The sequence below is a fragment of the Podarcis filfolensis genome, assembly GCF_964270895.1.
Source record: "Podarcis filfolensis genome assembly, chromosome: 2".
In the NCBI taxonomy this organism is placed as follows: Eukaryota; Metazoa; Chordata; class Lepidosauria; order Squamata; family Lacertidae; genus Podarcis; species Podarcis filfolensis.
This window is the reverse complement of record NC_139605.1, coordinates 90,768,055-90,782,471: the sequence shown is the minus strand read 5'-3', so window position 1 is coordinate 90,782,471 and position 14,417 is coordinate 90,768,055. Positions and strand designations below refer to the sequence as shown.

General features: G+C 43.1%; 1 protein-coding gene across 1 annotated transcript in view; it reads right to left on the bottom strand.

Moving 5' to 3' along the window:
• Nucleotides 1-14,417, bottom strand: part of HID1 (HID1 domain containing) — a 46,114-nt gene that overhangs the window by 13,931 nt on the left and 17,766 nt on the right. Inside the window, exons 4-11 of the mRNA XM_083598135.1 lie at nt 11,737-11,850; nt 7,877-7,983; nt 6,837-6,950; nt 5,024-5,246; nt 3,181-3,237; nt 2,928-3,068; nt 2,009-2,099; nt 192-343 (exon numbers count right to left, since the gene is read on the bottom strand). Coding sequence (XP_083454261.1) covers nt 192-343; nt 2,009-2,099; nt 2,928-3,068; nt 3,181-3,237; nt 5,024-5,246; nt 6,837-6,950; nt 7,877-7,983; nt 11,737-11,850 — 999 coding nt within the window. The remainder of the gene's footprint in view (nt 1-191; nt 344-2,008; nt 2,100-2,927; nt 3,069-3,180; nt 3,238-5,023; nt 5,247-6,836; nt 6,951-7,876; nt 7,984-11,736; nt 11,851-14,417) is intronic.

Below are 14,417 nucleotides of genomic sequence, written 5' to 3'. Positions count from 1 at the left end.
CAGGATTCTGAGTGGTGGTCTGTTTTCCCTGCCGCTTTCCCCCCAAAAAACAGGCTCTTTAGTGCTAAATTGGAATAGACGACAATCCATGGAAAACCCAATTGCCATTTGTTCTAATTAAACTGTGGGTTTCCTTGGGAAAACGGAAGTGTGGATGAGCAACGGGCACGGCTGGTAACTGCGACACTCACAATGATCAGGAGATCCGCGTGTGTCCCTGTAAATACAGGGATATCCATTGGTACTCGAACGGAGTACGGCTTGTTCAGCCGAACCCCAAAATTTCTCTCTCCACTCAGCAGCAGTAGGATGAAGACGCCGATATGCATAAGCCCAACTCGTGCTGTAAAAAGAAGAACAGTGTTGACGTTCAATCAACTAACGGAGATAACGCAAATAATTTTGTAGAAGAATCTTCCACACAGCAACTCCGCTACTGTTCAGCGCAATGGTCCTAAAGAAACTCATGATCAAAACAGACCCATTTCACTGCTGACACCCAAGTAGTTTAACGGGGAAAGGGCTACAGCTCAGTGGTAGAGCATCTGCGGTGCATGCAGTTTTAATTCCCAGCATCTCCAGGTAGGGCAGGGAGAAACACTTATTTGAAATTCTGGAAAGCTGCTCCCAGCCACTGCAGGCAGTGCTGAGCTAGATGGACTGCTGATGATCTTACTCAGTATAAGGCAGCTCCCTATAGAAGTCATGGGGCAATGTGTGACTGCTCATTTTGTGAATGTGCTCCAATGCACATTGAGCTGTGAATGTACTCCAAGAAGGGTACTGAAGAAAGGAGAGGGAGGCCCAAACCAGATATGACAGGGAAGCCACACATATTTACATGTTTAAAGCAGGGAGTGGGTAGACACCCTGTTTGCACAAAAAAAAAAAACACCAAATGAATGTGAAGAGCTAAACCCTATCCTGCCTTACCTCACAGTGCTCCACTGCCTGCAGTGGTTCTTTCCCAGTCCAGCTCCAATACTGGCACTGAGCAGAGCTGAAGAGAAACATACTTGAAAACAATGTACAGTGGTACCTCGGGTTACAGACGCTTCAGGCTACAGACTCCGCTAACCCAGAAATACTGTAGTACCTCGGGTTAAGAACTTTGCTTCAGGATGAGAACAGAAATCATGCAGCAGTGGCGCGGCGGCAGCAGGAGGCCCCATTAGCTGAAGTGGTGCTTCAGGTTAAGAACGGTTTCAGGTTAAGAACAGACCTCCGGAACAAATTAAGTTCTTAACCAGGGGTACCACTGTAGTGAGGTTGGATGAGAGATGGCTAAGCTCCATTCATCTGTGAATGCCTTGCCATGTTAAGGAAAACAAAAAAAAGCCCTGAACCCTCCTCCCCCCATGCTTTACACATGAAAATAACAGACATGTCTGCCCATGTCTAATCTGGCGTGGCCCTAACTCAGCTCTCTTGCCTCTGCATCTAGAATCTTTATGGCTGATGACCTAAGAGCCAAGGAAAATTAGCATGGGTATCATTTGATTAAATGATGTTTGGCTTTTGGATGCTGTGAACAGGAGACACCAAACCCACTTCTCACATATTCTAATGGTAACACACTGACCTGTGCTTTTCCAGCCATTCTTTTGGATCTTCCAAATCAGAGCCACCAGCTGAGCAGTACAGGAACACTAAGATTAGTGGGGAAGGCTGCTCATGATGGCCTATGGCTATATGACTATAAACTGATAATTCTGGTTTCTCATGCTGCATACATACTAGTGGGCAGACAGTGGGTATGGATGTCTTCCTGTAGCTTATATTATCAAATTGGGTCAAAGCTGACGGGGTGGTGGGGGGCTGTATTGAAATACAGCATTTTTCAGCCTCACATACTCTCTAGGCACAACCACTTCAGTTGAACTGGACCCAACTACCGCTACACCCATGAAGTTATTTCCAGTATCTGTGACTGCACAAGCAATCACAATGAATGCAGAAGCAAGCCTTATCAGCCTGAGTATTGAGAAAAAGACAAGACCAAACTTACACTGATCTGCCCTGGCATCGTTCAGGAAGAAGAGAATTGGCACCAGGATATCTAGGACATCACTACTCTTCAGCACAAAGAAGAGAAATTTCTGAAAGGGAAAGATAAAGACTTGAACTCCTTCACACAGTTTATCTACTCTACAGGTCCAGCCACGGCCCAGTGGCCCAACAGAAAGAAACTGATGCTTTATATTAAGATGCGTCAGATAGGAGGGATAGCATATGAACCAACAAGTTCAGAAGTGCCGGCTAGTTTTTCAGTGGTTTTGTGTTTTAGAACTCTTTCTGCTGACTGCATTGCAGCACAAAAAAGTTAAGGAGCGAGTCCTAGTAACTCAATGAGTCTCTCTTCTAAATAGATATGGTAGGATTTGCACTGATAAACCCACATTTATTTTCATGTTAAATGTCTTGATTGAATAATAAAAAGCATGCTCTGCAAATAGTTTATTATGTGAGGAAATCAGCAAACAGCTGGCACTATAATTTCCTATTTTCCCCTTATAGGCTGCTTACTGTTGGAGGCTTCTCAAGTGTCAGGTGTGCTTATTCAGCATGCCTGGAACCTGAAACTCACATAAGGATTGGGTTGACGCCTATGCTGATCTCTGCAAGTCCAACCACATGCAAGCAGACTAGCAGTATCAGCAAGGGTTATAATGTCCCACACAGTCACCAGTTAATGAAAGAACAATATTAATCAGTATATTTTCCCTTCAGTGATTCCCCATCCCTGCATCTTTCAGTGCTAAACCAGCCAAGGGGGAAGGAGGTCAGGGGAAAGAGGAGAACTGCCAACTAGATAACCCACACGTCCCTAGTTGCTATCACTAAGATTCCCTTATTCTATTGCTTGCTTTGAGCAGGCACAGATCTCTCCCCCTCTTGATTCTTTGGCAGACCCAACAGATGTGCACCTTGTTGAAATCACAGAGTTTCCAGAAGAGAACCAGGAGCTCCTGGTGGAACTGAATCTTCTTGGTAGAGTTTGGCAGGTAGGTTTGGACCAGTGGGTTGGAGAGTAGACGGGCCACTCCTTTCAGAATGAATTGAAAATCCTGCCAAAAAAAGATAATGTAAATGGAATAAACAAGTCCTGTCAACAAAGATAATGTAAATGGGCTCAAGGCTAGCCCAGTAAGTAGTCAAAAGAAGAATATGGCACAATACCTCTTCTCTGTGTATCCTGGACAGGTAATTGACAAACAGGTTGTCTGGTCCTGGAGGCTGCAGGGAAGTTGAGATAGCACTTCTCAGCATTTACATTGGTAATTAAGGGCATATAAAAAGTTATTTGCATTCTCTGGCAACTGACATTTTCACCAAATTGTCAGAAAATTCTAATATTTGACAAATTCACTCAGTTAGGGATCAGTAATACACAGAACAGGATTTGGTATAAAAGTGCTTCTATTCATAGAATTTAGCAGCAAGCCAAGTGATATACCTTCCATTTTGAGGATGCAACGTACAGCAGTGCTGCTGACCAAAGTCAATACTTAGCATCCAGACTAGCATCTTAACATCTAGACTAGACTACTTACTTTGCTTATTATATAAGGAATGCTATTAACTCTAAAAATTGACTTGCACACAAAAATAGGAAGTGGTTCCCAATAGTACTATTGATAACATGCAAGGTTTTAATTGTCACACAAAGATTTCTGCTTGGAGTGGAAAGCTCTGCAAAGTTAGAAGGCTTGCGGTAATTATCCTATAAAATGAATTACCTCTGCTAGCACCCAACAATTTCAGGGCCGCACAGGGGAGGAGCAATGGAGGATGTGTGATTTGGTTTGGAAAAAAATGGCTGTAAAGGGAAAGGCATAAGCCCTCTTCCCACCTCCAAAGCTGTTTTTCTTTCAACACTAACGACATTGGGGCTTCAGTATTTACATCTCCGTGTAGCATGCAGTTTGCCTCACAGAACAGTATGAACTGTAATACTTTTCAGAGCATTCTTAGTACAAAGTATATTGGGACAGACAGCTGAAAGCATTCTAAGATTTGAAGACTGAGCATCAGTTTGGCTAAAAAGGAGTGTTTCAGTACAAAGATGACCTTCCCCTCCAATAAAGACCAGTTAGCTCCCTCACCTGAGCAAGAAAAGGAAGGGCTAGAGTGCTCCTTTCATCTCTGCTCGTTTTGAGAGCGAGCATGGGATACCTTCCCAGCATGGGGACAGGAAGAAAAGCAGAATGAAACCAAAACAATCACGTGTGCTACGACTGCAGTGTGTGGAATGCCCTGAAATGAGCTAGTTAGTATGCACATTAATACAGGTCAGGGATTCAGAAGAAGTTATTTCAGTATTAAGGGGAAACAAATGCACCACTAAGCTCTTAGGATGATGGGGAGTTCATGTCTCAGATTTACCGTGATCACTACAATTGTCTCTTAGCAAAAGACAGCTTGAAAAGAGGTTTTCAAAACAGCACTATACTGAAGTATGCACTATTGAGAGAGGGCAGAGTACTCAAACTTCAGTAGAAGTCAGTCATCCCACTGCATTTCACATTGTGGTGAATTTATGATATATACATATTAGTTTTTGAACTTCCCTTTTTTAATTTATTGGGCTTTTTAATAGGGACAAATCCATTTACCTGTTTAGACACCATCTGATCTTCTCCCAAAACCCAAACTACATGTTGCATGCAAACTCTCTCCCCCATGCTCCTTATCTGCAACAAAACTGTCTCTCCCCACCAAAAAATGACTTTTCCTTCCCAGAGGCTCCTGAAGGGGGGCGGTGTATGCAACATCTGGCAGTTTCAGGACCTTCAGCCTGACCAAAAAGACTCTTGTGTGAGTCTGGGCAATTTTTGAGACTGGTCTCATGACAGACACATACAGAAAATGCAGAACACAGGAACACAAAAATTCCAGCTGGAGAGTTACTCTTTGAGGTGTATAAATTTTATAAATAAATGTGTACCCACAAACTTCTCTAGAAAGGGAATCCATCCTCCCCTCAGTACAAGAAACACAGCTAAACTTGGGAGCAACTCACATCAGCATCATCCATGACTGTTCCAGTGGTAGTTCCATCTACTGTGGGGCTGGAGCTGGTGGAAGTGTCATAGTCCAGGGTGACTATCAAGACTTGGGCAGCCTGCTCCACCAGGGGTTCGCGATAGTCCGAGAAGAGCAAGTGGTTATATGGGATCCCATAGCCCACTGGATCATAAGCACAGACGATATTCAAGAGGGAAGTGAACAGTGGAAGCGCATGCCTAAAAGAGGATCCAACATGCTCAAGAAGTTGCACTGGGGATGAAAAACTCTTCAAAGCTTTCCAAAGGCAGCCGTACTTTCTATAAGGTGTGCATTCTCTTAGCACTGATTCACTACTATGTGAAAGGGTAGAAACCTGTATGCCTCAGGGACAGCATGGATTAGTGAAAAGGGGGGGGGGGGAGACACTTATTCTGAGGCATTATCTGATATTTTTAGATTATTCTTCCTAGCCATCTAGATAAATGAAGCATTATTCCATAAGTGTGTCAACATAAACTTGAATGGAACCATTATAACCCATACAGCTGTAATAAAAATATATATATTTCATCGCTACTTAAGTGCTGCTGTTATACAAATCTTCTACTGTATAAAATAGTTGGGCAAAGTGCTTGTGGCATCACTAGCAATATGCAATTAAAACATACCCTATCCCTTTAACAAAACATTTTCCCAAAGCAATTTACAACAGACAATAAAAAAACAGCACCCACTCATATACCGTGCAATTTTATGAGCATAAAGGAGTTTATTTGTTTTCCTGCTTTACAGAGACGTTCCTCCTGCCATGGTAACAGGCAGTGAAATGCTCTTATTGCTCTCTCTCTTTTTAAGGGCAGTGGGGAAAGAAGTGGACATCAACAAAGCTACCTCTTTCATAGACAACGAAGGGCTGCCTTTTGTTTTGTTTTAATTCTCTGACGCACTCTTCCTCTCCAACACTGCTTTGTGTGCATGATTAAGTCTTTTTTTAAGTGGCACAAGGCTTACTTACACACTTGGCACTTGCTCCCTTCCATTACATAGGGACAGAAATAGCACTGTCACTGGAGCTTGCTCCACCACAGTGCTAAGAATAAAAAACCATTTTGAATCATCTGCAAAGGTAGGCATGAAAAAGGCTGCCAGCAACTGATTTTATCACATCAACTGATGCAGCAAAAGGAAAGCTATACCACTCAGCTCAGGAGTGCTGGTTGGATAAATCCAGTCATATTCTAGACCAATGAAGGCGCTTAAGCCTTTTGAAAGGCAGAAGACTGCAAGAGATGAACACCAGAGGGCAGGCATTCATCAGGAATCAAGGATTGCAATCCAGGTATAACCAAATACGTACAGTGGTCAGAATATTTGAAGCCACAATTGGAAACCAATATAGAAAGTCCACCCGGTCTACTTGCTTGTACTTCAGAAATTGGAGTACAGTGAACCAGTATGAGGCATAGAATATATCACCTATTTGGGCAACGCGTGTGAGTTGTAAATAAAGCTAGGCAAGTGTGGACATCTGTAAGGCAGATATAGTGAAACACCCAAAAAAGGGGGGGGGGGCAACATGCAAAAGAGAGATACCATGTCTATAGAACAGGCATCCCCAAACTCGGCCCTCCATATGTTTTTGGGACTACAGCTCCCATCATCCCTAGCTAACAGGACCAGTGGTCAAGGATGATGGGAATTGTAGTCCCAAAACATCTGGAGGGCCGAGCTTGGGGATGCCTGCTATATAACTTCTTAGGCTAACAGATTTGGATTAAACTATATTGCTCCAAAGTATCCACCACATACAGTCAGCTACCTCTCACCTATTCTCCGTGGAGCAGAAAAACTGGACCCAGGGATTTGAGTTGCTATCTGAGGAGGGGGGCAGGTACATGACCTCTGAGAAACAAGTCAGCAGGAGCTTCAGGAGCTCTGTCCTGAAAAACACAACAGCAAGAAATCCCAGTTGCATGAGGCTGTAAGGAATGGAGAGCTAATGGAGGGGTAGTTTCAGATTCTCAGTTACAATGTCAGCTGAGCAACCTTTCATCAATCACCAGCTCAATATACATTACTAAATGCATTTTTCTTCGTGTTGGCCTTTGTAAGTGGTCACTGAGTAGTTTTCTTCTCTTATCAAAGACATGCTTTTTCTAGGAGTGCTATTCCTTTAGCCATCAGGAGCCACAGGCCACATATGTATTCTCCCATTCACAATAAGTAGCTATTAGCAGACAGATCCTGAAGCTGAGACTCCAATACTTGGGCCACCTCATGAGAAGAGAAGACTTCCTGGAAAAGACTCTGATGTTGGGAAAGATGGAGGGCACAAGGAGAAGGGGATGACAGAGGACGAGATGGTTGGACAGTGTTCTCGAAGCTACAAACATGATTCTGACCAAACTGTGGGAGGCAGTGGAAGATAGGAGTGCCTGGCGTGCTCTGGTCCATGGGGTCACGAAGAGTCAGACACGACTAAACAACAAGCATTGTGTCTTTTGTTTGGCCCTATTCCATGGAGCCCATCTAAGCAAAACAGTTACAGCGGGAAATAAAATGCAATGCAATGCCCGATGTAGCCTTTGCATTAGCACTGTTAGCTTGTGCAACTTCATATGTCGATGATGCCTTGGTTTTCATATTCTATCAGAGACCATCTAGAATGCGGACTTGAGTAGAAAAAAAACCACCCCCCCATATATGAAATTAATTTAGTCCTAGTCTTCAATACCATAAGGTTATTAGCACCTAGCTTTCGCCCATACAAAGAAAGGTCTATTGAGATGCTCACATTTCAGTATAGTGCCAATCATCCTGCCAGCTCTCCTTTTGTCTCTTCTGGAGTATTTTTTGATGTTCTTACCTGTTCAAGTCATGGTTGTAGCTGGGCTGTGGGGAGTGAGCAAACCCAACACCAGCCTCCCAGATGTATTCACAGCTGTCAATTGCATGGATATCCTCAGCTGTGTCCTGGAAAAGAAGTCAGGAGATGAAAGATAAATACTCATGCAAACCGGAAGTGGGATTTACGTTGTCTTTTTACTAGCAGAGGCTCCTGCTGAATCTTCCAGCTGAATGAATGGCCAAGATAACCAAGATCTGGGTAAATACCTCCTTATGCCAAGGATCTCTTGTATATAGATTAAAAGGATCTGAGAGTTTCAAGCAGCAGAGAAGCGATATAGGGCTACTAGGGATAGACCAATCAGTCTATTTCCAGTCGCTGCTGATTTACTGTGTGTGTTCAGAAGTCTGTTGTCTTCCCTTTTCCAAAGTTTTAAAAATCCATACAAAAACATTATGAATTCAGATACATAATTAAATACATATTTATCACAAAATAGGTGTTTAAATACACAGAGCAGGTTTCAACTAATGAGTCCAATCAGGAGACACCTGCACAAGGACTTCCACTTGTGCAGTAGGGCTTCTCCTCTTTCTTCCCTCCCATGCCCTTCAAAATTGGCTCGGGGAGGTGGGAGTTGGGAGAACCCCAAAAACAACACATGGAAGGAGAGGGGGGTGTCGTTCTATCTGGCAAGCTGAAATGTTTGCATCGACAGAACGATCGTAATATGACAAGGTTGAATTCCTCCCACAGTTTATGCCAATGAGTGAATTTCTAATCATCTTTTATCCTAAAACACACGTTAACAAATTTTGGTACGTTTTTGAGCCAAGAACCGTATTGCAAAACTTGGAGAAGCACGAAATCCAAAACATAGTCATGTTCCAATCTGCATATTAGCCCAGCAGACGTAAGTGAAGCCACTTAAAAATGCAGAACAAACAACATTCAGTTCCGGCCTTGAATGCCACACATCGCAACACACAGCCATGTTATGTTTTGTTGTTTGTAGGAACTGATGGTGTATGCATTTATATTAGTTTACAATTTAGAAAGGCAGAGTTATGACAAGGTTGTTCCATTAGTGTGACATGGCTTCCTTTCCCCATGTGCCCCTGGCACCCACAATCACACCCACAAAGGAGATGAGGGGGGCACAGGGGTGTGTGGTGAGAAAAGAGGAAGCCCTGTTGTGCAGGTGGAAGTCCTTGTGCTAATGGAATGACTCCGTTGAATATAACTGAAAATGTGTGGCTATTTTCAATCTTCTGTTTAGATGAGCACGTCATGCATCTGGGAAGCTGGCATCTGGTCCAAAAAAGCTTATGGTACAAGAAATGATGCCACAAGACACTGTTATTTCTAATCTTGCATTCTGGACTATCATCTAGGACAAATCAGGTAGTCTCAGACATGTTTAGTAGCAAACAGATCCCACAATAGTGTAGTTAGCCACGAATAGCTCTTCTTCTATACAGAAAAGGGCACATTCCAATACTAGTTCATCCATATTCTTGCTGCCGCTTTTCAAGGCCAATAAATCATTACTCACATGAAGACCCCCTTCCCACCAGCACACACTGAAAACAGTTATAAATTTAAGAAGCTTTTCCTTTGTATCCAGCTTTATTAAGGTTGACCACTTTGCCCTTCTCTTATTTTCCCAGTATTGTTTTTTTGGCAGCAACACGCTCTATTCTGTGCCACAAACAAATCACTGGGACCACTTTTATGGAAACAAGCAGCCATTGAATACAGTGGCGTTTTATTTTGCTTTTCAGGAGCAGCTGAGGCAAAAGGGGCCTCAGATTAACGTGCTCAAATTAAGGGCATCTGGCATCATTAAAACAAATCATTCCGGTGCTTTAATTAAGAAAGTTCTGTGTTATCCTTTCCCTGGCACACACGGAGTGGCATTTACAACTCTTGCCCAATGCCTCAGGATTTCCATTATATAATGGTCAACCTCACACATCCCAACACAGAGACAGGACAACAGTTTGAATGGCTGGAGCGGCAACCAACTCTGCCTGCCTGCTAAGGCACAATCGTGCAGAGCATCACCTTCTGTAGAGGAGTACAACTTTTAAGCTCAATCCAACAGCTGCAATCTCCCCATGGAGCCACCATTTCACTGAAGGCAAACAATCAAATAAGTTTTGGGGGATTTTTTGTAAGTCACTCAGGGCTTTTAAAAATCTCTCTCAGACGTAAGTTCAATCAGCAGAATTAAAAAAAGGAGCATGGCATAAAATGTGTCCAGTGAGCTAAAGGATACTTCTGCCGAGCTAACCTTGCCTCAATTAGAACGCCAATGAAAGAAGCAAGATGGTGCAATGATCACAATGGCTGAGACGCAGTAATGGGGACAGTGTCAGCAACCCAGTTAAAGGTTCACTCAACAACACCACAACACTCTGCCAGCAACACTCCTTGGACAGTTTGTACCAGGCAACTCCAATTTAGTTTTTCCAAGAACAGCACAAAACTCATGGAAGAGAAAAGCTTCCTAATTTGACAGAACAGGCCAAATAGTCCGACTCTATTTACATCACTTACTCCTCAGCAGCTTGAAAGCATCATGCAGTGGTAGTGAGGAAGAGAGGCAGAAGGATCTTGTGGTGCTCCTGAACCCCTACAACCAACTTGGTTTTGAATCCAGTGTAGATTCCTTAACCCAATAACTGGTGCTAGCCTTTGCAGGGTGGTGCGTTGCTATAGCTGAGGATGGAGGGCAATTTCATCCCGTATGCATTTTAAGCAAATGGCACAAATGTGCGCTGGTTAAGAAAATAATTGTATATTTAAATTTGCACTTCTATGAATTTCATGACCTACTTCTTGGACTGAAAAGTATATGAAATGTGTAAAAAGCATATTTTGGGGTAAAAAAATCCGTTTAGAAATGTACTTATTGCATTTTGGTAGTCTATTTTAAAAAATAAATAAATCACAGATTAATGAGTAAATATAATGGATTTATGAATGTATGCAAGACTGACATGTTAAACTGATTCACCCATATCTAGTTACATCAGGTGTTCAGAGGCCAGCCATGTAGAAAACTATTTTCAAGCACACCCCACCAAATAGGAAGGCACAGGGGGTAGATTCAGCATTAGTCACACTAATTTTCCCATACATGAGTCACTATTCTGCAGTCAACAGCTCTTCAATATTGCTGGAGGCCCCTAGAATGACGCACTATGACAATAGTAATTTCTACCCAACACACAGAGGTCTGTGCAAGAACCCTTGCCATCAAAAGAAGCCACAGGCTACACATATTGTACCAAGGCTCTTCCACAGAGTCCAAAGGCACCCGTCCATTTTTATTTTTAAAAAGTCCTTGCTAATAGTATTTAATTATTGCGTATTATGCATGCCTGTTACCAAATAGCCTCAAGATGAATTACTACTTAAACATGTTAAAATATGACAAAGGAAAAGGAAAGAAATGTAAAAACAAGCTTTTGGAGATTACTGCAGTGTGCCAAAGGATCAGAAACCAAAAGGTAATTTAAAAGAAACAGATATCTGAAAGATTCACAATTATGATTTTTATGGGTTCATCAAATTTTGGGTCATCAGTCTAATGTTAAATGCACTATGTTTACCATGCTACTTGCAAATGGAATACGAACTCATGGAGAAGCATGCTATGCCCTACACCCAACACAGAGTTAGGCAAACCTGTTGCGTAAGCTTGCCTAGGTGTGCTGAATTGGGACCTATAGGTGTGGATATTTTCTGTTAACATTCTAAGCAGGGCTTTATTCAAAACTCACAGTGCAATCCTAATCATGACTACTAAGTATTACTGAGCTGCAACAGTAACCTGTCAGGATAGAACAAAATCAAATTATTGAACTCACCACATTGTTTTTTCGGTGGCTCTGGACAGTGAATTCTGGACAAAAGAGCAAATCCGCAATGGCCAGAAGCAGTGACTCAGCGAGAGGCCTAGCATTTTCATCATCTTCGTCTCCCTGCCAATCAAAGGATAAGTCACAGCTTACTCAACCTGATCTTGACAGTGACTGCAAAGCAACATTACTTAGTTCACTTAGCTTCCTTTGGAAGCACACAAAACACGTGTGTTGGAATAGGTTCTACCAAGAGGCACAGGTGCAGGATTCAGAAAAAGCCAAAACTATGGAGGAGGAGAAAATGCAACAGAGGCAAACCCTAAAAGAGGCAGTGCTACTGAGGGAGTGGGTGCCGCTGTGGTCTAAACCACAGAGCCTCTTGGGCTTGCCGATTAGAAGATCAGTGGTTCGATTTCCCGAGATGGGATGAGCTCCTGTTGCTCTGTTCCAGCTTCTGCCAACCTAGCAATTTGAAAGCACACCTGTGCAAGTAAATAAATAGGTACCGCTGCAGCGGAAAGGTAAATGAGGTTTCCGTACGCTCTGGCTTCCCTCACAGTGTTCCGTTGTGCCAGAAGCGGTTTAATCATACTAGCCACATGTAATGGTTATATGGGGTTGCTCGTGCGTAAGTTGCTGCCACTCCTGGCTAGGTTGCCTGGTTAAACCTTTTTCTGGCTGGACAGCCCTTCACTTCGTGGCTGTTTCAGTCGCTAGCAGAATCCGTCAGTGGGCGTTTCTTGAACTTCTCCCAGCAAAGAAGTTCTTTGACGCCAAGTCTACGCCTACTTTCCCTGCGCGGAAGTCTTCTGCGCAGGGTGGGTATGGGTAGCGGAGGACCCGTGCTCTCCCCGCTGGTCTCCGGCGAGGAGTCCTGGAGCCCCCTCGCCGATTCCCCCATCTGCCCCCCTTTATCCCTGGTGTTACGCTGATTTCCTTCCCCAGCCGATGAGCTCCCTCTCTCCCTGCTGAGCCCTTCTCCAGCATCGCTTGGGAGCCTTGCCTCCACCTCTGGCTCCGATGTCAGTTCCCGGACACCACATGACCTAGAAAGCTGTCTGTAGACAAACGCCGGCTCCCTCAACCAGAAAGCAAGATAAAGTGCTGCATCCCATAGTCACCTTTGACTGGCCTTATCCATTCAGGGGTCCTTTACCTTCACCTACCTTTACTGACTTATGTGAAGCAACATGTTTATTTTTATTTAGAACCAGGCCTATTTCTATGGGTAAGGGCTGTGAACACAGTCTATTTATAGGATAAAATATAAGGAGTAGGACACAGCTTTTTTCCACATTCTAGCTGAGGAAGCAAGTCTAAGCACTAACGTTTTTTCTTGGGACCACCCAATGGCAGCCTGACCAAGGTAGGAATTGAAACAAAGGGTTTATTTACATATCGTCCACAGCTTTCTCTCAAATTACATTTTACCTATCTGCAGTTTCTGAACACCTTTGCTCTGCAGACCACATGAAGCATGTTACTGTGTCCAGAAGTTTTCTTTGGTAAGTGAATAGCTTTGTGCTGCTCCACTTCCCCTTGTGTTTTTAGTTTTCTAAATAAATTCACATGTACAAGTTTCCATGTTAAAACTCAGGATGAAATATAAAGCTGTCTTAGAGGAGTGGATTGGAAAGTGCACCTTATCAGTTTGTTTTTTTAAAATGATGGCACAGCCAAATACTTCTGGATGATTGAGTTATTTAACTGGAAATAAAAATCGGGGGGGGGGGATGCAACAGGCAAATTAAATTTTTAACAAGAATTATTGTTATTAAAACCACACAATGGTCAGGTGTGGTTAAGAGCAAATGGTAGAATATGGTTGTGGCTACCAGCCATAATAGCTGAAAATGGCGACTCCATGTTTAGAAGCAAGTCACCCCAATGAAGGGGTGGCTATCTTCATCATGCCGTACTTGTAAGCTTCCCAGGGGCATCTGGCTAGCCACTTTTGGAAACAAAATGCTGAGCTACAGGGACCTTTAGCTGCCTAACAAGTCAATGCTTATGTTTTAGCGCAAGCTATGCGCATGAAGAAAAAGTAGCATTCGTGCAGCCCATGATCTACTTCATAACTGCAAAACCTACTGATGCATTATCTATAATTACAGTGGTACCTCTGGTTACAGACGCTTCAGGTTACAGACTCCGCTAACCCAGAAATAGTACCTCGGGTTAAGAACTTTGCTTCAGGATGAGAATAGAAATTGTGTGGCGGCAGCGCGGCGGCAGCAGGAGGCCCCATTAGCTAAAGTGGTGCTTCAGGTTAAGAACAGTTTCAGGTTAAGAATGGACCTCCGGAATGAATTAAGTTATTAACCTGAGGTACCACTGTATTATAAATATCTTCCCCACATGGAAAATATAGGACTTTCGCTCAGTGGAACACAATATATCCCAAAGTATCACACAAAAGTACAAAGTTAATATGGACTATGCATTGCCCAAAAAATGGCTGCAAATGAGCCCAAATGTCCTTGGTCAAATAATTTAACATCAGGGCCACTTTGGCTTCAAACACATTACTGCATTCTAGAATCTAGTCATTGCATGATCAGACCTTAAACAGAAGCATATAGTTCTTATGTTGCTGAATGATCTGTGAGAAATGTGTTATAGAGGCAGGGAGTTATTCAGCAAGGAGATGCTCTTAGTTTTGCTGGGGCAAATCAAGTCTCTTCCTT